Source organism: Lepidochelys kempii, chromosome 5 (genome assembly GCF_965140285.1).
Source record: "Lepidochelys kempii isolate rLepKem1 chromosome 5, rLepKem1.hap1, whole genome shotgun sequence".
Lineage (NCBI taxonomy): Eukaryota > Metazoa > Chordata > Testudines > Cheloniidae > Lepidochelys > Lepidochelys kempii.
Window position 1 is genome coordinate 44,402,403 of NC_136384.1, and position 27,339 is coordinate 44,429,741.

General features: G+C 43.8%; 1 protein-coding gene across 1 annotated transcript; it reads left to right on the forward strand.

The window, feature by feature from the left end:
* The first annotated feature begins 3,703 nt into the window (after window positions 1–3,703).
* Window positions 3,704–25,941, forward strand: CENPH (centromere protein H). The gene is made up of 9 exons (XM_073344114.2): window positions 3,704–3,966; window positions 5,467–5,522; window positions 6,074–6,122; window positions 8,329–8,403; window positions 11,962–12,018; window positions 12,624–12,687; window positions 14,422–14,473; window positions 15,339–15,502; window positions 24,823–25,941. Exons 1-9 carry the CDS (start codon window positions 3,815–3,817, stop codon window positions 24,913–24,915), a joined length of 762 nt encoding a protein of 253 aa, XP_073200215.1. The 5' UTR covers window positions 3,704–3,814; the 3' UTR covers window positions 24,916–25,941.
* Window positions 25,942–27,339: the final 1,398 nt, after the last annotated feature.

Here is a 27,339-nt window from a genome sequence, read left to right on the forward strand (position 1 = left end):
TATATAATCTTGTCCTTGACCTAAAGCTTTTAATAAAGCATTTTATGCTTCTTACTTGGTTTCCTATCGTTAAGTCTAAGTTATAATCACTTTCCAGTGAGAAACCTTAAAACCTGGGAAGCTGCTTGCTTATTCTCACCCACCTTGTCACTCTAAGTTTACCTGGAGTGCTCACAGGGGTAGGGGTTGTCTCAGCTTAAAAAAAAAAAAACAACTCTTTTTTGCACTAAGAGCAGGATCAGTGGGCCCTATAATGCCAGAGAAAATCTCAGTAGCAAGAGACCATCCTGACATCTACCAACTGTATTTGCCAGAGCAAGGGCAGTTTTCCCATCATAGCTGCAGAAATGTGTTTATTGCACTGTAAAAATGTAGTGCAGCTTTGCTAACATCAAGCTATAGGTTCATCCTTAAGAACACAGAGCATATAACTTACCACTACCTCTTGCTACAGGTGTCCAGCTTTTCTAGTCATCTCCCCTCTAACCTAAAATGCCATGGGTGTCTTAGCCTGGAGAACGGATGGCCTGGCTAGGCGACCCATACACTGCATCAATGTAAAAGTTTAATCTCTCCAGAGGAGATGCAGTATTGGCAGGTGCCTGTCTCAGTCTCTCTCTCAAAGAGATGACATAGGAGTAGCAGGCATAATCTTAGAATATTAAAAGTGCTCTCATGATTACCATAAATCCATTCAGTGTTGTAATGGATGTATGATGACTAGTAAACTACCTTTTGTGGCGAACTTGTACTGTCAATTAGTTCACTACTATACTTGCACTTGGCTCACCAATCCCAAAGGATTAGACACATCCTGAGGTCAATATGAATCTCTGATATTACCTACATATCCTCCTGTCTGCCAATCCTTGATAACTAAATCTTAGATTTAGCATTAAAAGGAAAGAGCTACACATGGTTAAAAGATCAATATACATACAAGTGATTCTGTGTTCATAGTTCAGGATCAGAGCCGTGCTAGATTCAACTGCTGGCTTGTAAAAGGTATCTCTCAAATGATGTCATCAGATCAGAATGAAAAGGCAGCTTAGATGTAAAGTTAAAGTCCGTCCTTGCATTTTTTTCCAGGGTATTCCAAATACATGTTGGATGGAACTCTTCCAAATAGTTTTTACCTGTTCAAAGTTTAAGCAGACTAGAGATGAAAGGATCAGGCCCCAGGTTTCATTTTTATACCTGAAGCAGCTGTTATGCATTTTTGAGCACATCATATGACTGAGGATTCTTTAAGCACACACCGTCCCATCACTTTAAAGCTAACATTCTGTTTACTAGGCATACATAGGTAAGCTGTTACCCTGATTAACATATGGCAATTAACCATAAGATCAAAGGTGTAAAATATTGTAGGAAACTAATACCTACATTGTCTTCCGTTTATCTCTGTTATAATGGAGGACTGGTTAACTGGACAGTCACATACATAATTAAGACATGAAAGGAAATTAGCATCCACAACAGTGGTTCTCAAACTTTTGTTGTGGTGACCCCTTTTACAGAGCAAGCCTCTCACTGTGACCCTCATGCTTAAATATATTTTTTTTTAAAGTGGTTTCTACTTTAGAACACCATTATAAATGCTGGAGGCAAAGCAGGGTTTGAAGTGGAGGCCGACAGCTTGTGACCCTGAGGGGTCCCAACCTCTCAGTTTGAGAACTCCTGATCTATAAGCTATTTGGTTATTCTTTTAAACTTCTCACAGAATATAGGTAAACACAAACATACTTAGCATCTACCCTTCATTTCTATTAATTAATTTGTAGTAACTGAGTGAGTGCTAGTCTAGTACATCTCTGAAATTCACAAATTGTCTTGATATAAGTGCAATACCTCTTGTTTACGGTTCATACACTAGTTGGCTGGTCTGTCAGTGTCACAGAATTGGACTTTATGAAGTGGTAATGTTCCAATTCTTTTTATATATAAATTAAATATGAAACAAATTTAGTAACCTGTTCAATGAGATCTTATAAAACAGGGTGGGGGGAGAATTACTTACATGTACTGTTTCCTTAAAAGGGGTGTGTGTGTGTGTAAGCACATCACTCTCAGACCTCAGGCTGGTCTTGCACAAACTTCCAAGAAAACCAGGCCTGCTGACAGGAGAGAAAGGGGGCAATGGCCTAGGGGCCCCCAACCATCACTGCTGGCAGCAGAGCTAAGGCAGGCTTCCTTCCCACCCTTGCTCCACACTGCTCCCAGAAGCAACTGGCATAGACCTGGAGAGGGGGTCTCCGTGTGCTGTGTCCCCACCCACCCCAAGCACCAACTCTGCAGCTCCCATTGGCAGGGAGCTGCAAGGCAAGTGCCTGTAAGCAGCAGCACACAGAGACCTCCTAGGCCCCCTGCCAAGGAGCTGCTGTCAGAGAGGTGTGCCGGGAGTCATCTGAGGTAAGCGCTGACCCCCTCCTGTACCTCTGCCCCAGCCTAGAGCCCAAACTCCTTCCCTGAGCCCTCCCACATCCAAACCCCTCGGAGAGCCCAACCCTGCACCCTCTTCTGTACCCAAACTCCCTCCCAGAGCCCACACCCCCTCCCGCACTGCTGCCCCACCCTGGTGAGAGTGGGGGGTGGGGGGGAGAGCAAGCAACGGAGGGTGGGGGGATGGAGTGAGCAGGGGCAGGGCCTCGGGGGAGGGGCCTAGTCTCAGAAGGAGCTGCGCTAGGGCAAGGGTCTTTGGGTTTGCATCATGATTAGGCAGTTGGCAACCCTACGGGGCGGGCATGTGGAAGCCCTGGCTGTGCTGGAAGAGCGCACCCAGCAGCTCAGCCCGCTGGGCACCAGCCAGCGCAGGGGCAGCACCCCCCAAATGTCAGGTGGACTGTGTCCACACGGCTTGTGCATGCGTGGGGGCCCACTGACTGTTCTGCCCTCAGGCCTGGAATTTCTGTCGGTGGGCCTGTTCAAAATCACTACACTTAGATGTAATGTTGCAAGTGCACTTAAAAACCAGGAACAAGCATGAAACAGTGCTACACCTCCGTGCTTGAAAAGTGAAGGCAAAGGAGTATTTCTGTTAAAATCCTCTTGGCTAGAGCAGCAGAATGTCAGGACGGGGCTGAACTGTGAAATGAGCTGGGTATGAAAGTTGATAAAGGAAAGGACATGGGCGGGCCAGGTCACACAGCAGCTCCGTGCCTGGCTGGAGTCTAGTGTGAGGGGCAAAAACACTTGCGGGTGAAGTATGCAACGCATTGCTCAGATTAGCCATGGTGTGGTGCGGGGTCAGAGCACAATAGTGCCCCACCCTGCCCCGGGCACCATCTACCCCTAGACAGCTGCCTTGTCCACCAACTCCAGCTCATGCTGCGTCTGCTTGAGCCATCCTCCCTTTCGGCTGGGCATGCTGCTGGAGCCATGAACCCTCTCCCGCCTCCCTCCCGGTTGTGTCAGCTGGAGCCGTTCCCCTCCCCCGCCCCGGCTATGCTGGAGCTATGAACTCTCCCCCCTCCCCGGGGCTGTGTCTGCTGGAGCCATCCTCCCGCCCCCCGCTGGGTATGGGGGAGCTATGAACCCTCTCCCCCCTCCCGGCTGGCTCAGCTGGAGCCACGCTCCCCGCAACCACCCTGCGGGCTCCCTCGCTCCTTCCCGCGGGCACTGTCCTCTCATCAGGCCTGAGAGGAGAATGCCGAATTACGAGCCCGGGAAGCGACCGGAAGGATTGCTGGTACCCAGCCAGGAGTAGCCGCTGGCCGCGCTCATCGATGGCGCTAGTGACGTGCGGCGGCGGGCGGTTTGAAGGCGCAACCCGGCGGCGGTTGAGCCGCTGTCGGGCGTTGTTGCCGCCGCCTGGATGGAGCCGCTACAGCGAGTGGAGGCCGCGTCCAAAGCCCTGGGGAAGCTGGCGGCCCACAGCGCTGCCGCCGGTGGATCCGTGGAGACCGGGGCGGCCTCGAGGCTGGGGGCTGAGGCTGGCGAGAAGCTGGACCTGGTGACCCTGTTCCGGTCAGTACTGCGGCTCGGGGCCGGAGCTGGCCGCGCCTGCGCTGCGGGAGTCTCCAGCGGCCCCAAAGCGTCGGTCGAACCCGCGGATCTCCGCGCCGGGCGGGGCCTGCGGCCCCCTCCGCCGAGCCTCTCGCTCAGAGCCGGACGCGGGGACCTGGACTGAAATGACCCCCGGGCCAGGCTCAGCCCAGCCCTTTCTCTGTGACGCCCGGCTCCTGCCCTGGCACTCTCCGTCCCGGGCCCTGGCGTGTACGGGAGGGGAGCCGAGGGCGGGCCGAGCCCCCATCCCATGGGCCTACGTGACCTAGGGATGCAGCCCGCCCAGATCTGAACCTCTCCGGGTTGCTGAAGCGTCCAGTAGTAACCATGTCTGGTGACTGATATTGCACTAGCAAAGCCTTGGGGCCCCCTCCCGAAAGAGCCAGGGCTAAGCCTGGAGCCCTTCAATTCTATGCTCAGTAAAACTTCGCCATGACATTGTAATATGGAGGTCTGTGTAGCTGAGGTTATGTCTGAGTAAAGGGACTGTTGTCCCCTTAAATAATTTGGGCGGGGTTTGTTGGCTAGTTCCCACTATCAAAAGGAAGGGGAAGGGTCATTGGGAAATCAGAAGCCTGAGACTAATGGTCCCCAGGGGCAATGGGGAGAGGCCAGTGCTCCAGGTCAGGGCAGGCAGGCTAATGAGGAAGTCAGGAGGTTGGGAGGGAGGCATGCTCCATGTGAGCTGGAATTGCCTGGGTCATACAGAGTGGGCCTGAGCTGAGCTGGGGAGCAGAGCTGTGCTAGTCAGAGAAGCAGCCCTGGGATCAGGCCAGTGCTGGGAGCAGAACCACAGAAGCAGCCCAGAGAGTAGTCCTGTGCTGGGAGCAGAGCTGCAGCAACCAGAGCTAGAGGGGCCAGAAAAAGCAGCTCAGGGAGCTGGAGCCAGAGCACCAGCAGTGCTGAGGTAGAGTGGAGCTGGGGCTGGAGCAGTCCGGAGCCAGGTGTAGTGAGTAGCTGGGGAGATGGTTCCTATCTTGGTTAATTCTCCACTAGGATTTTTACATGGATATCTATCCTGATGAAAACACACACTCTTTCTTCCTTCCCTCCCTCCCCCTTCAGTGAAGATGTCACCTTAGTCCATTGAGGTCATTGTTATCACAGTGACTGTGCTATTATAATTCATTGTTGGTTTGAGGATGCCTTTAGAATAACAGATACTGTTAAAAAACAAAAAAAAAACCCAGAACTTGCAAATATTTTGCTGGGTATGCTGCAAAATACTCTTTTGATAGTGTTGTTGGAGAGGGCTGAGGGTATACTTCTCACAATAACAAATGGATGGAAAGGAGTTTTTTTAGATGTCTGACTTTCTTTTGAAGTGTCTGGGATTTTATTTGTTGTATTTATGATGATTGGGGGTGTCTAGAGCTTTAGATTAGATGTCTTTATTGTTTTAAATCTAAAAAAATAAAATGATAAAATACTTTATTTTACTTTTCTTGTTTCCTCTTATAGACTAAGAGAACAAATAAAACAGCAACTTATGGAATATAATACAACAGTTCATTCAGGTAAGTCTTTGTCTTTCTTTGATTCCTGTCCATTAGCTCCACAGCAACAATGGAGCCAAAGTCTTCCACAGCTTTCTGTTTTGTATCACTTTCCTGGCTTCATTCATCTTTAAACCTTTTTCTCTCTGTCATTCTTCACCGTGTCTATCCAATGCAAGTAAGTGTACATGCTGTCATAACAGAAAATAATGTACCTGCACGCTCTATCTTAATTTGACTGATATTGCAGTAAAGTAATAAAAGATGAGAAACCAATAATAAATGTAAACATTTTAAAGTGTTTCTTATTTTACAAACAAGATGCTTGTTCAGATTTTTGTTAAATACCTTATTCTTGCACTGAACATCCAACCTCTTTGTTTGCAAAGTTATAATCGTGTGACAATGGTGTGGTTTTGGAATTTCAAATTAGACCCTTTTCAATATCATCACAAAGTTAAAACTATAATAAAGACTTCCAAAAATCTGTTCAACTGACATCTCACATGTTCTGTGTAAACAGATTTTTTTTTTTTCAGTCTCGCTAACTTAAAAATATTATTTATTTCCAGGTGAAGAAAGCATTCCAGACCAAGCCATAGAAGAAAAGCTATTTGAGGCGTATGTCTTCTGATAACTATTTTTAACTTTTAAAATAGGAGTAAGGGGAAAGCTGTCATAGGTTCTATTCTTACTGTTCTCCTTTTAATAAGAATGTTGGATTAATTATCAGAGCTTTAATTTCCCTTGTGGAGTGCAGAGGGGGAAGCAGAGAAATTTTATTCCGCCCCTCAAATATTTTTTCATATGATGTGGACTCTGCTCTCTCAGACCCTTAGTCTTCAGAGTGTTGGCTGGGATTTAGGTACAAATATCCAAGTGCTAAACTAAATTCCACTTTTAAATGAGAATAGAATCTTATGTAGAATCATAGTATTTTGCCTATGTTAGGCATTCAGATAGCAAGTTGCATTTAGGGTCCAAAACTACATTGGACTTTCAAGTTACTGGTTCCTCTTATTAATTATGCTTTTATAATAAAGATGCTTTAAAAAAGGGAATGTACTCTTGTAACTGGTTGTAGTGATCAGAATATTTCTAATATTCTCTTTAAGAGTTCAGATAGATAAGCATCAGAAGCAGAAACTAAAATACAGATGCTATTTTCAAACAAATATTTCTAATGATTCAAACGGTGGGAGATACAGAATTCTCTAAATAATGTGTTCTTACTTTTCTTTCTGGTCTTTAAAATGCTGATTATGAATAGAAAAGTGAAGGCATTCCCCTTCCTGATTTTTCTCCATCCCCAAATCTGTTCATAGTAGGATTTTTGTTCTGTTAGATATTTTTAAGCAACCATAATCAGAGGAGAATCATGATCGCAGTTTTTGGCACTAGTTCTGAGTGCTGTTTTGAATTACTGAGGGACAGCAGGAGCTTCTAGTATTATGGCCTACAGGAAAAAAACTAACACATTCTTGTGGTGATGCTAGTTAGTTCTGCAATGTAAATATCCTTACATAGGAAAAAGTCAATAATATTATTTAGGTTGCAAAACTGGACACAAAGTTAGGAATTGCCAGATTCATGATTGCTCATGCAATCTTAATTCAGCCCTTTTGTGCATCCAGTTTGTGTGTGGAATGAGACAGAGGTCCTATGCAAAAAATAGATTGTGATTGTGTAATTAAGATCATAATGCGTATACTCAATGTGGTTGAATTAAGGCTGCATGGACAATTATACATCTGGCACTTCCTTTAAATTTCAAGTGCTTGATTTTTGTAGGCTAAATAACGTTCTTTTAACTTGGGGATTTGGGTTTGTTTCATGTGTAATTTCCTCAACAAAACTGTTAGTTTCACAGTTAGGATTTAGTACATGTGTCTCATCAGGAGGATTTAAACCCTCAGCTTTCAATACTGTAGCACCAACTTCTACAATTTGGGCTACAAGACTAACTCTGATAGTGGAGGGCTGGCACCATGTGCTGAATCCAGGGAGTGACTGAGGGGAACTAGGTCTGACTCACTCCCTCTGCCACTTGGGAGCTGAGGGAGCTTCTGTTCCGTCTGGTGCCTCCAGAGTAGGGATGAGGATCTTTGACAGGATGCTGGGGTCAGGAGAGTAGTGGGGAGATTCTTTCCCTCTCCCTGCTCTGGTATAGCTTCTCCGAAGTATTCCTAGTGGACAGGCTGCTGTTGCTGCTTTGGTGGCAGCGGGACTAGGCTCTTTAGAATGTTCATTGGGTTTGCAGGCTACATCTTCCTGAGTAGCCTAATTACACTTTAAAAAGCAGTTAAATCTGAATGGAATTTCATGGGACAAATAAAAGGTACTTCTATAGACTAGAGGATTTTTCCCTGCCGAGTATTAAAGATCTGCTGCAGAAATGGAGGTGATGATCGTTCTTAAAGAAAAGGTCACAAGAATACTTCATCATAGAGAGTTTAGACAAGCAGGGGTTGCTATCAGCTTCCTCTATGTTTAGTTGTGGGGGGGGGGTTCAATCTGTGAGTTGGTGGGTCTTAGTGGTTCTCTTTAACTTTTGTTCCTCCAAATTATTATACAAATATTCTTTCTGCCATAGCACTGGAAACCAAGTTGATATAAAAGCACAGCAAAACGCATGTACTGTGATACCAGTGGCACAATGATACCATAATCAGGAATCCTCTGCGTTTTAAAGGGGAAGTTCATCAATAATATATTGGAAAAGTGTCTTACTCCAAAAGAAGACAGTGTAACCATGTTTTATTTAAAATGTGTAGTTTTTGTTTGTCTATAGAATTCTAAAGTCGTCTTCTATTGCATTTGTTTTTAGTGCCACAGAAGATCTGGAAAGAGAAATGGAACAAGCGAAAGTCTCCTTTCAAAACAAAACACTGGTGTTACAAAGGTAAAGCTCTCCTTAAAGTTTTATTCTGAAATTTTGTTTAAATAGTAACAGAACTACATAAGACTTTATTAATGTTGAAGCAAGAAGTTAGAGTTGCAAATAACATCAAAATGTTAGAATGGTGGTGTCACGTTTTGCGGTGCAATCCACACTAGTGAGGTTGTGTCAGTACCTGCCCTGTAACTCTGGGGTGCCTTAAATGCTCTGCTGCTGTGGCTCACAGCCCAAACACCAACAGTCAGCAAACAAGTATACAATGTCGGTTCAGCATTCTGACTCCACCAGCTGACCTAGAACACAACAGCCCCACCCTGGTCTCCACCAGCCTTGGTTCAAGGTAAATTTCTTACCAATCTTTTTCTTTCTAGCCATGACAGACTTTCAGTCAGGACATTCCACAGAAGTACAAGATGCTGGTTTCCCTTGTCTTCCTAGGTGAAAGATCTTTGCCTAAGCAGGTTTTTCCACTTATATTCCGTTCCCAGAGACTTCAATTACCTTGGCTGCAGGAACTCTGACCCCTTGTGTGTCCTGTCTTCTCTCTACTTATATCTGCCCAAACTCAGTTTTTTCCCCAGACTCGGATGACTACATGGTATTATTCCTTTCCTGTGGACTTCCCATTCCCTTGCTGATTTGTATGTAAATAGGGTTTCCATTGTTTTTGGCCATACCTTGCTTAATTGCACTGGAGACAGGTAGATAGTTCCTTTTCTTCCTGTCTGGGGGAAAACCTGTTTCTCCCTGTGGTTGGTCACAGACTTTAAAGTATAATATCATTAAGTATCCATAATTCCTCATATAGTGTTAATATCTTTGTGAAATGTATGTATTAATCACAAGTGTTAGCTTTCATAAAAGACTTTACTTGATATACTTTTATAATACAGTAATGTGTATAGTCAGTCGATTCAATTGCTTATCATTTGAGGTTCATGCTCCTGCAAGAGGCTGTCTCCACTCACACTAGCTGATGGCTTTGTTTACCTTTTATGAAAATATAACTTCATTGTCTCTGCCTGATGACCAGGCTGGTCAGACAAACACATATTCCTTTGTCTAAGGCAGACTGGGCTTAGGCATTGCTTGCCAAACACCTTTTAAGAACATAATTCTAGCACATATCCATAACTTTGTACACACCCTCATACATACATCATGCAAGAATATTAATGATCAGTGAGTTACTAGTTTTCCAATGATATGTTAGATGCCACCTTGTATATAAATCATGGGTATATATCATGACAACAGTGTGTTAGGTGTAGTGAGTATGCCAGGCTTGACAAGAGCTGCTGACACAGCATAATGAACCACCAGTGGGCCTCTGTCACGGGTGACCAAAAAGAATGTAGACAAATATACCTTGTAAAGGGACATGAAAAGGATAAAAACAAATAATACTCCAAACGTAAGTCATGGAAGTGCCCCAATGCTGAAAAGATGCATTTTCTCATCTATATTCAAATAAAGTCTTACTAAAGCTAATAGGACTGTTAATGTGAGAAGTTACTTATGTGCATAAGTCTTTGCAGGCATAGGCTCATAAACTGTACATTTCTAACACTTCAGTTGAAGAAGTAATCTCTGAATTTCCTGCACCGTAAATACAATGAGAGAAACAGGAAGCAGGAATTAAGAAAATAAAGCTTGCTTTTTCCAGCTTGGGTACCTAGGCATTGATCTTCTTTAAGCTATTTATTAGGAAGCTCATAATACAATAGATCAATGAAATTAACATCAATAAAATATGGTACCAGTTCTGGAGTACAGGTTCACAAAATAAAATAATAAATCCAAATTCCTTCCTCTCTCTCTCATTATCAGCTTTTTAGGTATATAATTGAAAGGTCAGAACTGAATAAAAAGGCATTTGTTATTTAATTATCTGTTTTTAAAATCTTTGGTTTTCTATTATAGATTTTAAATGACAGTCATTATTAATCTTTGAGAAAGAAACTAGATTTGACTAAAATTTATGAGAGAGAGAGAGAAGAGTCTTTTGGGGGAGGGAGGGGCGATGAAAGTGGCAACACTGGCAAAAATGTTGCCTTAGTCTAAGGGCTTGTCTACACACAGAATGCTACAGTGGCACAGCTGTTCTGCTGTAGCAGTTCAGCAATTCTTCCATTGACCTAGCACTGTCTACATGAGGATTTATGTCATCTTAACTACACCACTCAGGGGTGTGGATTTTTCAAACTCCTGACTAGCGTAGTTCAAACTGACCTAATTTTCTATTGCAAACCAGGCCTAATTTCCACTAGATATGTCTTCCCTCCTCTCCCCTGTCTAATATTCTACCAAATCTCCAGTGAGATCTCAGTGGCTTCTGTGCTCAGGGAGTTTCTGAATGACAGCTTTCTTCAGATCCTAAATACTGCAATGCTTCGCAATGTCCCACAACTGGCTAATCCACAATTCAACTCCAGAGAGGAGAGCTGCTATTGTCAGATTGTCTAGTTCTTCCTAACAGAACCCAGCTCCAGGGAGGAGAGCTGCGGGAGACCTGGCTAAGGAGAAAGTGTGGAACTAACTAATACAGCCCAGTTCCAAAGAGGAGAGCTGGGGATTCCTGCTTAAGGAAGTACTGAAAAGAGGTAACCCTCAAAGGAACCGGGAAGCATTCCTGGCCCACACGTGGTTTTCAGGCACAGGAAAGAAGAGTCTCCAGAAGGAAGGAGACAGAGACTGTTAGTTGGGCTTAACCTAAGGCAATGAATGTCCCTAGGTATATGTGAGTGAGCTTCTACCTGTGCTTTTGGCTGTCAGTAAATGAGACTCTTAAAAGGAGATGGAGGGGCACTGTTGTTTATGGCCCAGGGAAGGGAAGTGAGGAAGGGTTGACCTGTGGTACCATGCCTGACTGAAAGGGGGTGACCTCCATGCCATCTCACAGACCATCAAATTGTTCACTCTGCTTGTATGTTAGATCCTTCCCCCAAAGTCTTTGTCTGTCTGGTCTATTTAGACTGTAAACTCTTCTGGGTTAGAGTCCATTATTCTACATACAAGGGCTAGCACGATGGGACCCTGATCTGTTAAGCTCCCTAGGTGCTATCCTAATACAAATAATTAACAACTGTTAATAATTAACAACAAATTCATTGGAACATAGGGACAGATTATTTTTATATAAAAATGCAGCATGCGTGGAAAGCAGTAGCTCTCCTGCATTGGTGTTTGATTCCCTCATAGAGATCCACGTCCCTGCACACCACCTTCTCTCTCTCCCCCCCTACCCCCTCATTCATAGTCTTGGATTAAGGAGGATTACTGAAGTAATTGAAAGAATTAAAGAGTGGTTGGGGGACATTCTCACTTTAACACACACAGAACCTGGAGGGAGCATATTATGTTTTTTTTAATGCCATTTATAAGAGAATCCTCAGATACAATACATTTTGGGTATCATCATGTATTTTACATATACACCAAATACATGAGAGGAGAACAGATGCTCAGAACTCAGCTTTTCTTTCAGATTTATCTAAGGTTTTGTTTTTTCTTTGGCTTTCGCATCAACCAGAATTTTTCCTCTTTTCCCACCATGTGTAGGATCCAGCTTATGGATGCCCTCAGAACCAAACTGAGACACAATGATAGCGACTCAAAGTAAGGTGCTTTTTTGTGTGCAGTGGGTGGGTGGGGAGGTGGACCTGACACTCCAGGATAGAGAGCCTGCCAAACTACCTATGTTACTTTTAATATGCTTTCCCCTTTCTGTTTGTAGCACAGTTCTGCTGGGTAGCTAGAAAGTGGTACTAAGGGATGCTGTCTGAACAATTGGCTTGGGCACCCTTCCTTCCCATTCTAGGAAATAATAATGCTCCACCTCCCATGATGCCTTCACCGCTAGCCTGAAGGCAAAAGTTCTAGGTTACTTCTTAACCTAGATTTTCTTTTGCATGATGCTACCGCCACTATCACCTTGATGCCTAGCAAGTTGTGTACCTTTTGCACAGCGCTAGAAGTGTTGAAAATTAAAGCCTGTCAGCCTGATGATCTGATGAGGGTGCAAAGAGAATATTTAATTGATTTATTGAACTGTATTTAGCATAATATACCTAGGGAATAAATGTTTACATTTTCAAGTGTTAAGCACATTATGCTTTTAATGATGCTAAAGGAACAGTCTTTCCCTAATTCAAATCATTATGGTTAAAATGTTCATAGTGTTAACTTATGGTTTGGTAATTAATTATTTGTTCCCTCATTAGGTTGATCTTGGAAACTATAAAACACATAATAATGCTTAGTACTGCAATACTTGAATCTCAGCAGGCAAGTATCTTTGGTATTACTAATTATTGAATCATTTTCAGACTTTAGTGGGTTGCCAAAAAAATTTTTTTTTTTTTAATTTAGTTCTGAAATGTGGTCTGATTCTTTTAGGAGAAAACTCTAACTTGGTCTAGACTGTTGACATCTTAGGTTTGAGATTTATGTTGCTATTGAACCTATTATGATGGGGATAATAGATGCTGTAGATTTGTGTTTGGGACTGCCTTATCTGCTGGAAATTAGTCTACAGCAATTGAATCAACAGCTATAGAGAGGAAGGGACATTAGCCAGAACTGCTGTGAGGAGCCTGAAACACGACGCATTAAAATCAACTCTAGAAAAGGAAGTTTTTTATGTTTTCAAGGCATTGTGTGTTCCATATTTACAGTTTTGATGTAGTCTCTATCAAATTTAGTCTATAATTAAAAAGACTGCTAGTCTGTGGATTCACAGACTTTACGGCCAGAATGGATGACTGATTTATCTAGTCTAACCTGCATAACGATCACAGAATTTCACCCAATAATTCCTGCTATAGTCCCAATAACTTGTGGTTGAACTGGAGCGTCATTTAGAAAGACATTCAGTCATTGTTTAAAGACTGCAAGTTTTCCAGACAGGTCATTCATGGAGCTCTTTTCTCTATCCTCAAATTTTAAAACTTCTTTCTCAGTATGTGGACACCAAAGCTGGATGTAGTATTCCAGTAGTGGCTTCATCAATGCCTTTTATAGAGCTAATGCATGCTTACTTTTACTTGAGATTTCCATGTTTATATATCCAAGAATCAGGCTAGCCCTTCTAGCTACAGCTTTACATTGGGAGTTCAGTTGGCTTTCTACCATGTCCCCTTATTCTTTTTCATAGTTGCTGCTTTCCAGGATAATTCCTTGTCCTGCAACTGTGACCAGCATTCCTAGATATATAACTTTTGCAATTGGTTGTATTAAAGTGCATATTGTTTGACTGCACTCAATTTACCAAGTGATCCAGATTGCTCTGAGTAAATCTGTGTTTTACCCTGTTCATGACTCCACCAATCTTTGTGTCATCTGCAAAGCAGTGATGTGATATATATTCTTACAGATCATTAATCAAATACTGAAGAGCATTGGGACAAGAATCCTCCAGAACTTCACTAGAAACCTCTCATTAATGGAGAATCCTCAAGAATTACATTTTTGAGATCTGTCCAAATATGTGCCTTACTGACTTTGTGTAGTGCTATTTATTTTAATCAGAGTATTGTGTAGTAGTAAGTCAAATGCAGAACTGATCTTGAGATCTGAAAGTCAAGCTGGATTTTTCCTGGTTCATGCATCATCACCTTTAACAAATATTCTGCAAGCCAAATTGTGCCCTCAGTTACAACTGTACAGGTCTGTTGTCCTCAGTGATCTTGTACAGATGTGATGTAAGGCAGAATTTGAAAACTGGAAATTCACAAGCAGTCCTGCATTTGGAACTTAATGATACACAAACCAAAAAAACATAGTTCTCATTGACAGTAATAAAATTATTTAAAAAATGATTTTTTCACTAAAATAAACAGGTGACTGAATATACAAAGAGAGAGTCTGCTCAGTAAAGTCCCTTTTTACATAGAACTGCACTTTACCTCATTTTATTCTATTTAATTTATTTTGTGTATAAGATTAGTACCTATTAAACATAGTACTACAGATGGACAATATATTAATATCAATTTGTCGAATCCTTTTTCTTTAACACAGCAAGCACGTGAGTTGGAAGAAAAACTGAATGAGATTAAAAAAAGGAGATTTGGTAAGTGTATATAACTTGTTAGCAAGCATATATTGTCTTGCTACCTTCTGTATCTTTCAGATTGTAATCTCAAACTTTTGTGACAGGCTTTAAAAAGTGTCTGCTGACAACTGCATTATCTTATATAACTAAAATTCTAGATGTAAAACTTTCTAAAAATTAAGTATGATGGGTACATGAAAGTGAGCTGGTATGTTGAATGTCTGCAGGCAAACAGGACAAGTACTATGTTTTAGAACAAGGAGACTGAAGAACTTCAAAAGAATGCAGTCTAATTCCACTGTTTCCTACTAAACCTCATTTAGAGTGCTTTAGTACAACAAAACCCTATCTTACAATACCTCTTCACATACCATTTTATCATATTGTACCTTTGTGTAATGTTTTGGCAGAAAAAGAAAAGTGTGATTCATAAAGATCTCTTCGTAAAGAATAATAATTTTTGGGGGGCCAGGGGAGGAGGGAATGGTTGTAACATGCCTACATGACTTGGCCAGGGGTTGGATTTGGACTTCTTTAAAACCATTCTTCAAACCTAAATTAATATATTATATGCAGATCTTTACAGATATCTGTACCAGCCTTTTGAATGGCATAGTTAGTTAAAACTACTGACAAAACAATCAGCTTTGTTCTTTTACTGTCAATTTAACATAGGGAAAGCGTGAGTCTATGTTTAGAAATCCAGGGCACCCAAAATTTTCTTCTAACAATCTCTTTACCGGATCATAAAAATTAGAAAGAGCAAAATATATTAGGTAAGATGGAACATCATTCTGTCAGTCCAGGAATTGTTCTCTACAGTATGTTTGCTAGGATTTTATCCTGTCTAGTCTAATCTTTCTTTTTCTGTGAATTGAATTAGCACTAAAGCAAGCTGGAGAACACAAACTGCTACAGATACACACTCTGAAGAAAAAACAAAAAGAGGAACTAGAGGGTATGGAAGTGGGTGAAATGTTAAAGAGAATATGTAGAAACTTGCAAAAAGAAACACAGATGACTACGTTAATTCAAAATATCTTCCAGGTAACTTAATCTGTTGCTTTGAAAACAGGACAAATTTGTAAGTCTCATTTCTATCGTATCTCAACCAAACACAATTTATGAACTTTTAGTAGACATTCAACTATTTTTTGGTGATGGCTATTTACTTGAGAGAAATACATTATAGAATCTTTAAAAATGTCTCTGATTAACTTACTCTTTTAAAATTGTAATTTTTATAAATGCAAACTAGCCTGTATGTAAATACCATGATTATGGTACTTCAAAAACTGAGAATCTGAAACTGTCTTAAACTCTTTTTGAAATGATGTTTACTAGATTTTTATCCATTTGTTATACCTTTTTAAGGTACTTAAATGATATGATAGATCTTCTAGTTGAATGTCCATTAAATCCCAATTAGGAATGAACACGGGATTAAAAGTCTAGAGTGGAAGAAGGGGGAGAAGCATGTTTTGAAGGTTTTGGATATTAAGAGGAGAAGGGCTGCTGGCTGTATCATCTTCTGTAAAGATGAGTGGCACTGGGGAAAATTTCAAAGGGAGCCCCATACATTACTGTGTTGAGTGATCCTATGTTTACCAGAGGTTGGTGTGGATATTAGCATTGCATTAGTAACTCCATAGTTAAGTATGAGAAGGTACTTCCATTCTAAGGGACTGATCTAGAACCCACTGAAGTCAAGATGGAGATTGCCATTGTCTTCAGTAGGCTTTGGATCAGGCCATAAGTAAGGCTAAGATTATGTCACAGAGGTCGCAGAAGTCATGGAATCTGTGACTTCCAGCAACCTCCGTGATAGTGAGGGCCCCACAGCTGACCAGTGACTGCCGGCTGCATGAGAGGCCGCCCCCTACCCCGCAGCTCCCAGCTGGTGGCGGCAAAGGGACCCTGGAGCTGCTCAAGGCTGGCAGCCCCCCTTCCCCCCCCGCAGCTTCCCAGCCCTGCAGGGCAGTGGGGGACCCCCAGCTCCAGCCCTGCAGGACAGCGGGGGGACCCCTCTCAGCTGCTGCCAGTAAGGGGGGTGAGGGTGCTGGATCCACCTCCCTCCTCGTTTTGTCATGGCTATTTTTAGTAAAAGTTAGGGACAGGTCACGGGCAATAAACAAAAAATCACGGAAGCTGTGACCTGTCCCTGACTTTTACTAAAAATATCCATGACAAAATCGTAGCTTTAGCCATAAGTACCTATTTTCTCTTGTTCTTTGAGTGGCTTTGCGTATTCCCACTTGGGGTACTGTGCCACCTTGTGGTGCCTTGCAGTAGCACCTACTAGCAGTGTCAGCTGGAGCCGTGGTTCTTAACCTGGGGTCTGCAGACTGTGTCTAATGGGTCCACTTAGACTGAAAACTGACTGAACAGAATTCAATTATATTTACAGACAATAGAATTCCAAAGGGGTCTACACTTCCACTTGAAATGTTTTAGGGGTCTGCAAATGAAAAAAGGTTGAAAACCACTGAGCTAGAGCACTCTTTTTTTGTGTCCTGATCCTCCCCTCAGCATCACTGATGTACTGAGGTCAAGGCTTTACAGGGGCAGAGCATTCTCCCCACATCAGTTCCTTCCAACTGCATGCCACAGACTGATGTGAACCTCTTCATTCTCACCGGAGCATCTTTTCTCAATAGTTAGTGTGAGCTGTTAATTTAGTCAGTTAGTGATTCTTTTTCAGTTCCATGTCATGGTGGAACTAAAGAAACAGAAGAAGCTGGGATTTAAGGCGTGCTCTTTTGCCGAGCCATCTTTCCAGCATCCAGCCATGTGCGGTGTCTGAAGTGCCTGGGTAATTCATCATCTTCTGGGTGTTTAATCTGCCAGACCTTTACTCTGAGAGCCCATAAGGATAGGGAGACCCACCTTTTAGCTCCTTCTGAAGGAATGCCTTGAGGCCAGGCCCTCTGGATCCAAACAGTCCTTTGAGCCAACAGTCATCCAAAAAAGGCAAATTTTGGCCCCTGTGGCCCCTCAGCAGCAAAGGATTAAAGGTTTTCAAGGGGCTGCATCCCCAGTCGGGATTGAATCTCTTCCCTGTGGCTCCCTCATTTAAACCTCTGAGGCTACATGTGGCCAAACACAGGGCCATGTGGCCAAACACTACTGCCCTTGTTCCAGAGGAGAGGTCAAGAGACAGTTCGGCCACCTTCATCAATGCCATACCTCACGCCTTACAGCTTTCCAATCCTGGCAGAACTCCTGTGACTGCAGGACCATGATCAACTTTGATGTCCACTTCCAGATCTAAGAAGACAGACTTCGTTGCGGCCTCAGAATTAGGAGTCATCAGTGCCTTTGGTGTCGACTGTTCTGGTACCAAAGAAAAGGAAGTATGAGGACAAAGTGACCACTGTTAGCAGTGCTGGTTCCTGTGCATGGGAGCTACTGGATCTGTCCAATTCATACAAGAGTGCTACAGCCCCAAAACACAAACCAGTTCCCCTTCACTGTCAGTATCATGGGAGATGGACTTGAGTCCAGCACCAGATCTGATATTGTCTCAATCTTCAGATCTGCTGTCTGTTCCCATGTCGTCAGTTCCAGAGAATTCTATCATTATGGGAGACCAGGTTCACTTCTTGACATCACTACACATGTCAGATCCAAGTGTGAACGTAACTGGGCTTGTGTTCTAAGAGAAGGCCCATTTCCCGAACTCGGATCCTCTTCCACATTCCACATCAGGAAGAAGATACTAGAAGGTGTGTGGGGACCATTTCACAGATCCTCCTGTTCTCCCTCTTCCAAGGACCACTGCAGGTTCTCCACAAAAAGCCAATTCCCCATATTGGTCCTGCTGGATCTGCTGTTGTCCCTGGTTCACTCTCTCTGATCCAGACCCAGGTTTTTACTGAGGGAGATACAGGAAGAATGCAGAGACTGACAGTGTGATTGGGACCTGCCTTTGGTCCTCCCCGGCTAGCATATTCCCACATCCTAGTTGCTAGGGAGGCTGGCAGCCCTGGGGACTATGATTGTACTGGGGGCCACCTCAGGAATGTCTGAGCTATTCTCCATATGGATGGAGAGGTAATGTCTCATCTGCGAAGGATCCAGAAGCCCAGAGGTACTTTTATCCGACTCTTCTGGATCCACTGATGATACAGGCAGTGATTCCTGAAGTTTTGTCCAAGGGAGAAGAGTAGGAGGAGGTAGCTCCCCTCTTTTAACAGAAGCAGATGGACACGGATTATGAACCAAATCTATCACCTGACAAACATGTGGGGGTGGCTTCAGCCTCCTCTCCAGTTGAGGATACTATGCAGTTCCACAATCTGGTGGACAGCATGGTTTCCATCTTGAATCTACCTGTGGTATCTTTGGAAGAGACTTTCTGCCTGGTATTCAGTGTCTATGGTGCTACAGCTAAGAGTAGGATATCCCTACCCATCCTGGATGGACTGCTACAGCCAGCCAGATCCATTTGGTCCACTGCTGCATCATCAGCCCATCTCCAAAAAGCCAGATAAACTGTACCAGGTACCTTCTGAAGGTTTTTCTTATTTTCATGCCCATCCTATATTCTGTTCCCTGGTGATGGCTGCTGCCAGCAATAGATCAAGAACTGAGCAGAAGCATTCCATACCAGCTGATAAAGAGGGCAAAAAGATCAAGTCGTTGGGGAGAAAAGTGTTCTTCCTCGTCCCTCAGTATTACGGTGATGAATTATCAAGCAACCATGGCCCATTACCAATTCCATTTATTGGGTGGGAAATGACTATTTTTATTTGACCTGCCGAATGACAGAAAAAGGTTGGCTAGTGCCCTCCTAGTAGAGGGTCAGAGTGTAGCTAAACTTTCCATTTGAGCTGCCTTTGATGTTTCAGACTCTGTTGCAAGCGCATTGGTGTCTGCTGTGACCATTAGGAGGCATGCATGGCACCATTCCTCATCCTTAACTATGGACACTAGACTTAAGCTGGAGGGGAAGGTCTGTTTAGTGAAAAGACAGATGAGTTACTGAAAAACTGAAGGATATGAGATCGATGGCTCGTTATCTGGGTCTGATTCCCTCTCCTAGAAGGAAGCCCTCCTCTCCCCCTTTCAGGTACGAGAGGTAATCCTGTCCACAGTCTTCATTGTCCTATTTTTTTAACAGATTGGACATCCGCAATACCAGCAGCAGGCAGTTTCTCAGTCAATATGAAAAAAGGCCTTTCAAACCAAGGTCTAAACCTAAACAAGCCACTGCATCAGCATCCTCATCACAAAGCCTCAAGCCCCAGTTCTGACAAGATATGCAAGAGTCAAAAAACCAGTCAACTAAGACCAATCTATTCCTTAATTTGGGAACAGACTAACCTACTTCATCAATGTATGGAGGCAAATTGCCTTGGACCAGTGGGTCCTAGAGATTATTGAAACAGGCTATGCCAAACAGTCCAAAGGTTGCCTCCCTGCAATTTTCCCTGTCCTTCCCTCTTCAGGAATCCCCACTCTCAAGGTGATTCTTATTGCAGAAGTAGAAACATTTCTTCTGATAGAAGCAGTCAAGGATGCTTTCAAATACCTGAGAGGCCAGGATTTGCAGAAGAAGGCTGAGGGATTTTGACTGTTATTCGATTGATGGGCCTTGAACATGTACATATGGAAGTTTTGGTTCCATATGTTGACTCTGGCCACCATAGTCCCATCACTGTTGGTCATGGATTGGTTCACAATTCTCTATCTAAAAGATGCATATTTTCATACTTCATTTTGTCAGAATCATTGCAAGTACCTTTGATTTATGGTGGCTAGTTGCCACTTCCAGTATAAGGTGCTCCCAGATGTCCTTTTTACAGCACCCAGACTTTTTACAAAGTGTCTCTCTGTGTTGGCAGCTCATCTGAGGAGTCAAGGTACTTTTGTTTACCCTATTTAGACGAATGGCTACTGAAGTTCTCTTTGCACAAGGATCTGTTAAGCCTTATTGTCTTCATGACCAATCTGTTTTCAGACCTTGGGCAACTGAGAGAGAGCCCAAAGTCAGTCCTCTGCCTTTCACAAAGGATTCTCTTTATAGGTGCCATGCTGCAGAAGGGAGACCTTTTTCTGCCAGAGGACAGATTTATTGACAAAATCAGAGGTTGTCTAACTCATCATTAAAAGTTAATTTGCCAGCCATCTCCATGTATTACACTCTAGTTGATCGTAGATTGTTGTTTGTTCATTTGTTGGGTTAAAACATTTATGAAATGTGTATCCCTCTGTTAGAGACCTTGCCCCTTCTTGAGACCTCAAGTTGAGGTTGGCCATACTGGTAAAATTGCCCTTTGAACCTTTACCACAGGGGTCGGCAACCTATGACACGCGTGCCAAAGACAGCACGCGAGTCGATTTTTAATGGCATGCTGCTGCCTGCCGGGTCCCAGCCGCCGGCCCCGCTCAGCCTGCTGCCGAACCCAGGCTGGGACCCCAGCAGGCAGCAGCGTGCTATTAAAAATCCTGCCCTCCCCGGCCTGCTCTTCTCCGTGCCCCCACCCCCAGCGGGGGCAGGGTGAAGAAGCTTGGTTCTGCCGGCTGCTGCTGCAGGGTAGGCAAGTTCCCCCTCCCCCACCTCTTCCCCCAGTGTATTGCGTTCCTGCCCCTCCTCTCCGTCCCTGCTGCCGATCAGCTGATGGCCCTTGCGAGGGAAGGGGAGAAGCGGAATTGGGGAGGAGGCGGAGAAGAGGTGGGGACGGGGCCTTGGGGAAGGGGGTTGAAATCAGGGCATATCCCCTCCAGCCCCCTGCCCTGAGCTGCCCTGCGCAGGGGGATGGGAGCACCCCCAGCCCCCTCCCCTGACCCCTACACCCTACCACACACACCCCAGCCCCCTGCTCTGACCCCTGCACCCCCCTCACACACACCCAGCCCTCTGCCCTGCACGACCCCGGCCCTGATTCCAGCACCCTCACACATACCCAGCCCCCCCACACCCCCTGCCCTGACTCCTGCACCCCCCCCCACCCCCCCGCATTCCCACCTGCACCCCTCGCACCAAATGGAAGCTGCCAGGTAAGCACTCCACACCAAAACCTCCTGCCCCAACCCTGAGCCCCCTCCCTCATTCTAGCTCCTGATCAGATCCTACACCCCAACTCCCAGCCTGCTCCTTCACCCCCAGCCCTGTGCTCAGTGCACTCCCACCCTCAGCTCAGTGCAGAGAGAGAGGAAGAGAATGGGCTAGAACGAGGGAAAAGGTAGGTTCCCACTCTATGTAGGCAGGGCCGGGATCCCAGACTGGCAGTGGGCTGAGTGGGGCTGGCAGCCAGGAGCCGGCAGCTGGAACCCCAGACCAGCAGCGGGCTGAGCAACTCAGCCCACTGCCGGCCCCACTCAGCCCACTGCCGGTCTGGGGTCCTGGCTGCTGGCCCCTTGCCAGCCGGGGTCCCGGCCGCAGGCCTCACTCAGCCTGCTGCTGGCCTAGGTGAACAGAACCCCAGGCTGGCAGCGGGCTGAGTAGGCCAGCGGCCTAAGACCAGCATTTTAATTTAATGTTAAATTAAGCTTCTTAAACGTTATGAAAACCTTGTTTACTTTACATACAATAGTTTAGTTATATAATATATAGACTTATAGAAAGACTTCTAAAAAATGTTAAAATGTATTGCTGGCACGTGAAATCTTAAATTAAAGTGAATAAATGAAGACTCGGCACACCACTTCTGAAAGGTTGCCGACCCCTGCTCTACCATTTATCTATCAAAAGGGCTTTCGTTATTGCCATCTCATCAGCCAGGAGAGTGAATTGAATGCAGTTCTGGCTAATCTGCCTTTCACTTCTTTTTATACGGACAAGGTAATTCTCGGACCTGATCCCAGATTTTTACCTGAGGTAGTGTCTGATTTCCATATCAATTAGACCATTCATTTGTTGTTTTCCCCCCTAAGCCACACTAATAAGGGGGAATCTGTCCTACACGCTTTGGATGCCTGATGAGCCCTCACCTATTATCTGGACAGGACTAAATTTTGTAAATCTTCTAGATTCTTATGCCAAGAACCACATGAGAGATGCGGTTTCTTCCCAGACTTTCTCGATGGATTAAACAATTTATTGCTGAATACTACATGTTGGCAAAAGCTCTGGTACCTGCTGCTATTTGATTGCATTCCACTAGAGTCATGACTACTTCCTTGGCTTGTCTTATGCAGGTGCCAGTTGCTGAAATTTGCAAAGCTGCAACCTCGACTTCAGTTCACACATTCACTAAGCACTGTGCCTTGAATTCGGCTTCTAGGGCGGATACCAGATTTGGCAAAGTGGTGCTTCGGTCTCTATTCAGCTAGGACTCTCTGTGCCTAGTCTTATGAGTCTGTCCCATAAATGGAAATGTGCAGAGCTAGGCAAAGAAGTAATGAAGGTTCTTCAAGTGATTGCACATGTCCATTCCACTGTAGGTGTTTGTGCCCTCCAGTGCATGGCTGTTGGAGAGATTTTACCCTTAGCAGTACCTGTCAGGGTGGCTCCAGCACATGCTGCTGTCTCAGGCACGCTGAGCAGGCATAAAGGACCAAGCTGCCACTGACCCTCCTCAATTCCTTCCTACTACTCATGACAGTTGTTGGAGCTCCCTATCCTTGCCTACACAAGTCTTTAATCTACACTAATTATACACAGGTTTCAGAGTAACAGCCGTGTTAGTCTGTATTCGCAAAAAGAAAAGGAGTACTTGTGGCACCTTAGAGACTAACCAATTTATTTGAGCATGAGCTTTCGTGAGCGGTGGGGGGGTGGAGGGTGAGAGAACCTGGATTTGTGCTGGAAATGGCCCAACCTGATGATCACTTTAGATAAGCTATTACCAGCAGGACAGTGGGGTGGGAGGAGGTATTGTTTCATATTCTCTGTGTGTATATAAAGTCTGCTGCAGTTTCCACGGTATGCATCTGATGAAGTGAGCTGTAGCTCACGAAAGCTCATGCTCAAATAAATTGGTTAGTCTCTAAGGTGCCACAAGTACTCCTTTTCTTTTTAATTATACACAGGTACTATTTACAGATTTTGACTAGAGTGGAGGGTGGGTGGGTTGGTTGTTTTGTTTTCTGTAGTTCCAGCACCCAGTTTAGATACTGGAGATATGCTGTACTCTCTGGGTTTCAAGCCTTGCCACTCTTGTGATAAGGCAATGCCTAATAGTGACCCTCACCCCAGCTCTCTTAAGTGTTTGAGGGAGGCTCATGTGAATGACATGTGTGACATCTGTAAGGGCTTTAAGCCCTATTCCATCTGCTGATGGAGTTGGCGCCATGTCCTCCATCTGAGCCATCTACCTCAGTTCGGGTACCAAGCACCTCCGTGTCAGTGCGCATCACATGTTTGCCTCTTACTATGTAATCTCTCAGCAACCTAGAGACTATGCTAAATTTGGATGAGTGGTCCTTCCGCCCCTCTTCAAATAGACTCTAAACTCATCTCCAGATGGGACTGCTTTTGAGTCACCTACAGTGAAAGGGACATAGGCAATCACTCGAAGAAAAACTGTTACTAACCTTTCTGTAATTTGTTCTTTGAGCTGTGTTGCACGTGTCCATTCCACAATCCACCCTCTGTCACCTCTCTAATGGAGCTGGTCTGGTAGGAAGGAACTGAGGGGGTTGGGGTAGCTCAGCCTTTTATGCCTGGGCAGTGTGTAAGAGACAGCAGAGGGTGCTCAGGCCTCCCCATCAGGTACCACTAAGGGTAAAAACTCTCCAGCTGTGCACTCGAGCACACAAACACCTACAGTGGAACACCTCTCAAAGAACAACAGTTACAGAAAGATTAGTAACCATTTTTTACTTGTAACCAGAGTTTGAGATGGCTCTGCATGTTCACACTTCCCACCCAGCTTACATCGCTGTTGGAGTCCTTGTTTTGTTCTGTCTCTGGCTTTGTGGTGGAAGGAACTGAGGTGGGAAGGGAGCTCAGACCCCTATCTAGCCTTGCCCTCAGTACATCAGTGACACCAGGGGGCGGGGGGGAATGAGAGTTCTCGAGCTGACACTGCTAGAAGGTTCTACCACAAAATGGTGCAGTACTCCTAAGTGTGAATATACTGAGCTAGGTACAAGTTACAAGTAAGTAGCCTTCATTTTTGTAAGCACTTGAATATTTCTTGAGGGGAGCTATCCTTTGAGTTGAAATTAATACTTCCTGTTAGCAGCGCCAAAATCATATGCATGGTGTTAAAACAACACATTTTCTGTGTTTTGAGTTACTAAAATTACATGAACTGATAAATCTTTATGTACTGATTCAAACTTTAAAAAAAAGCAATAACTTAGGTAACTTCTTAATAAGTGACCATTAAAATAGTGCTTTAACATTTTAGGGTGTTGTTTTTTTTTTAACTGGTTTTCCTATGGCATTTAAACTAATGATAACTGTCTTATTACAGAGCATCATTATTGGAAGTAAAGTCAACTGGGCAGAGGATCCAGTTTTAAAGGCAATTGTTCTACAGCTTGAGAAAAATGTGAACTGTATCTGAATAAGCCACAAGAATTTTTTTAAAGCTATAGTTTTTATATAATATGCATCAATAAACCGGAGTTCAACTAGACTGACGCAAGTAATGGTAACAATAGCAAGACAACGTAAGAGACATTGAAAACAGGACCTTTCTACAAGTGCATTTCCTCTGCTATGGTGGTTCATATGTGCAATTACATAGTTGTTGGTGCAAAACTGAATCATTATTTTAAGGGCTTAGATTGTAACATTACAGTCTGATCTGAGGTAAGTACATAGCTGCTCAACCCCAGGAGCTGTCCAGGGAAAGGACTGCAGCTGTCTAAGTCCTGTCTGTCCCTCCACACCAAGGAGCACAATGATCTGCTACTGGCTGGCACATTGAAGGGTGGAACCAAGGTTCTGCTCTCTTCCCCCCCATCTTCCTGCCTGGGAGTGGGAGTAGCAGTCCCCCCTGGTGCTGTTCCTCCTTGAAGTGTGACTCTCACTGTGGGATAGCCTGTACAGGAGAGTAAAGGGGCACCTCACTCCCCTTATTCCCCTGCATCCTTTCCTAAGGACATGTCCCAGTACTGCACATTGTGAAAATTGTATTCATACAAAGGTTGTGTAGTAGTTATTTACAAAGGCTACCATTGATAACCAAGGTAGCACTATGGCCAAAAGTGTTGTGTATGATTTAAAACTTTAAAAAGTTGTGCTCATTTTATTTTTTATGACTTCAAAATTACTCTAAATGATGATCAAAACCAATTTAGTCTGTGCTATATCTGCTACTATAGCTCTCTAACACCAGCTTCAATAAAAATTGTCTGTCCTGAATCACAATAGCCAACAGAGAAAATGGCGGTTGTGCAGAAGGCATGTGGAATTTTTATATAGGCCAGTGCCTGAGTTTCTGAGTTGAGGACAAAACTCTTAAGATGAGAATGTGACTTCTGTTTTTGTTAAGCTTCAAAATGCAAAAATAGATTAAACTATATACTGTAGTTTTTAAGTCTATTTCTTAGTAATAACCTCAATAAAATGACTTGTGCTGACTGCTTCCCTTTGTCTTTTCATGAATCTTTCAGTTCTTCTGAATTGGTGATAATATAGTAAATGGTCTGTATATTTGAATGTTCCCATGTGAAGTAATATGTATGGATGACTTGGTGCTATTTTAGAGCTTACTGACTTCCTTCTGTTGACTCAGACAGGCATGTTAGTTTGTATTTAAGTGACTGCAGACAGAAAATTCAGTATCTTCCATTGTTACAGTTGTGTTGGTCCTAAAATATGAGAGAAAAGGTAATTAAGGAAATGTCTGTTCTTAGACCACTGTCTTCTGGTGAAAGATACCAGACCTGAAAAAGAGCTCAGTGTAGCTTGAAAGCCTGTACCTTCCACCAACAGAAGCTGGTCCAGTAAAAAAATATTACCTCAGTCACCAACCTTGTTTTTGTTGAGAGAAAAGGCTCTGGCTTATGGTTCTTTATTCTCCTATCACCTCCAGTCTTTCTCCTCTCTGTCCCCACACCTGTGCACTCCAAATTGGTATCTGCCTCCTCTGATTCAGCCCCTTCAAAGAGCACTATTGTAGAGTAGGGACAGCAGTAATATTCTCACCCTGCAAGAGCAAGGACCCCTCAGTGAAAACACTGTTGTCAGTGGTAATAGCCTCCTTAAATCAGAGAGAAAATGCAGCTGTCACCATTTTTGGCAACAGAACACCCTTCTTTGAAAGAAAGTTTAGTACCCCTGCTGTGGGCTGGGGCCTGTGAAAGGAAACTGGCCCAATGCTCGTGGTAATAAAGCTTCACTTCTCTCAGCCCTCTGGAAACACCTGCTTCACAGAAGAAGCCAACAACCCTCTGGCCATAGGCTCCTCTGGGGAAAAAAAATGCACAGGCCTTGTCATAAGAGGGAAGTGTTAGCTAAATTAAATCTGTCAAGCTTAAGATAAATTTATGTTCATGTTACTAAGGTACATGGCTAAAATTAAAATTTAAATAAGCGTTTTTTTACCCTAATGAGAATTGCACTGATTATCACCTCCCTTTAATAGTAGCAGGTGTGAAAAGTGGTAAAGCTCCAGGACCTCCATTTCCAGCTGAATTTTAGGAGGTATTAGTGGGTCCCTTGAGAGGAAAACTTCAATACCATTCTATTAGGGGAGGAACTTCCACAGCCTATGAAAGAAGCTACTGTGAGGGTCTTTGCCAGCTTTAGGGAGAACTACATCTTTATGCAGCTCCTGTTGACCCCATATCACTGTTGCATCATGACAAAGATTTTAGGAAAATTACTAGTTAGCCAATTGCAGTCAGTGTTCTCACCTTATATAAATCTAGATCAGACTGGATTTATTAAGGATAAACAAATGTAAGACAACATTTAGAAAGTACTTGCAATCATCCATAATGCCAGAACAAAAATAAATCTTTTGTTATGACTTGATGCA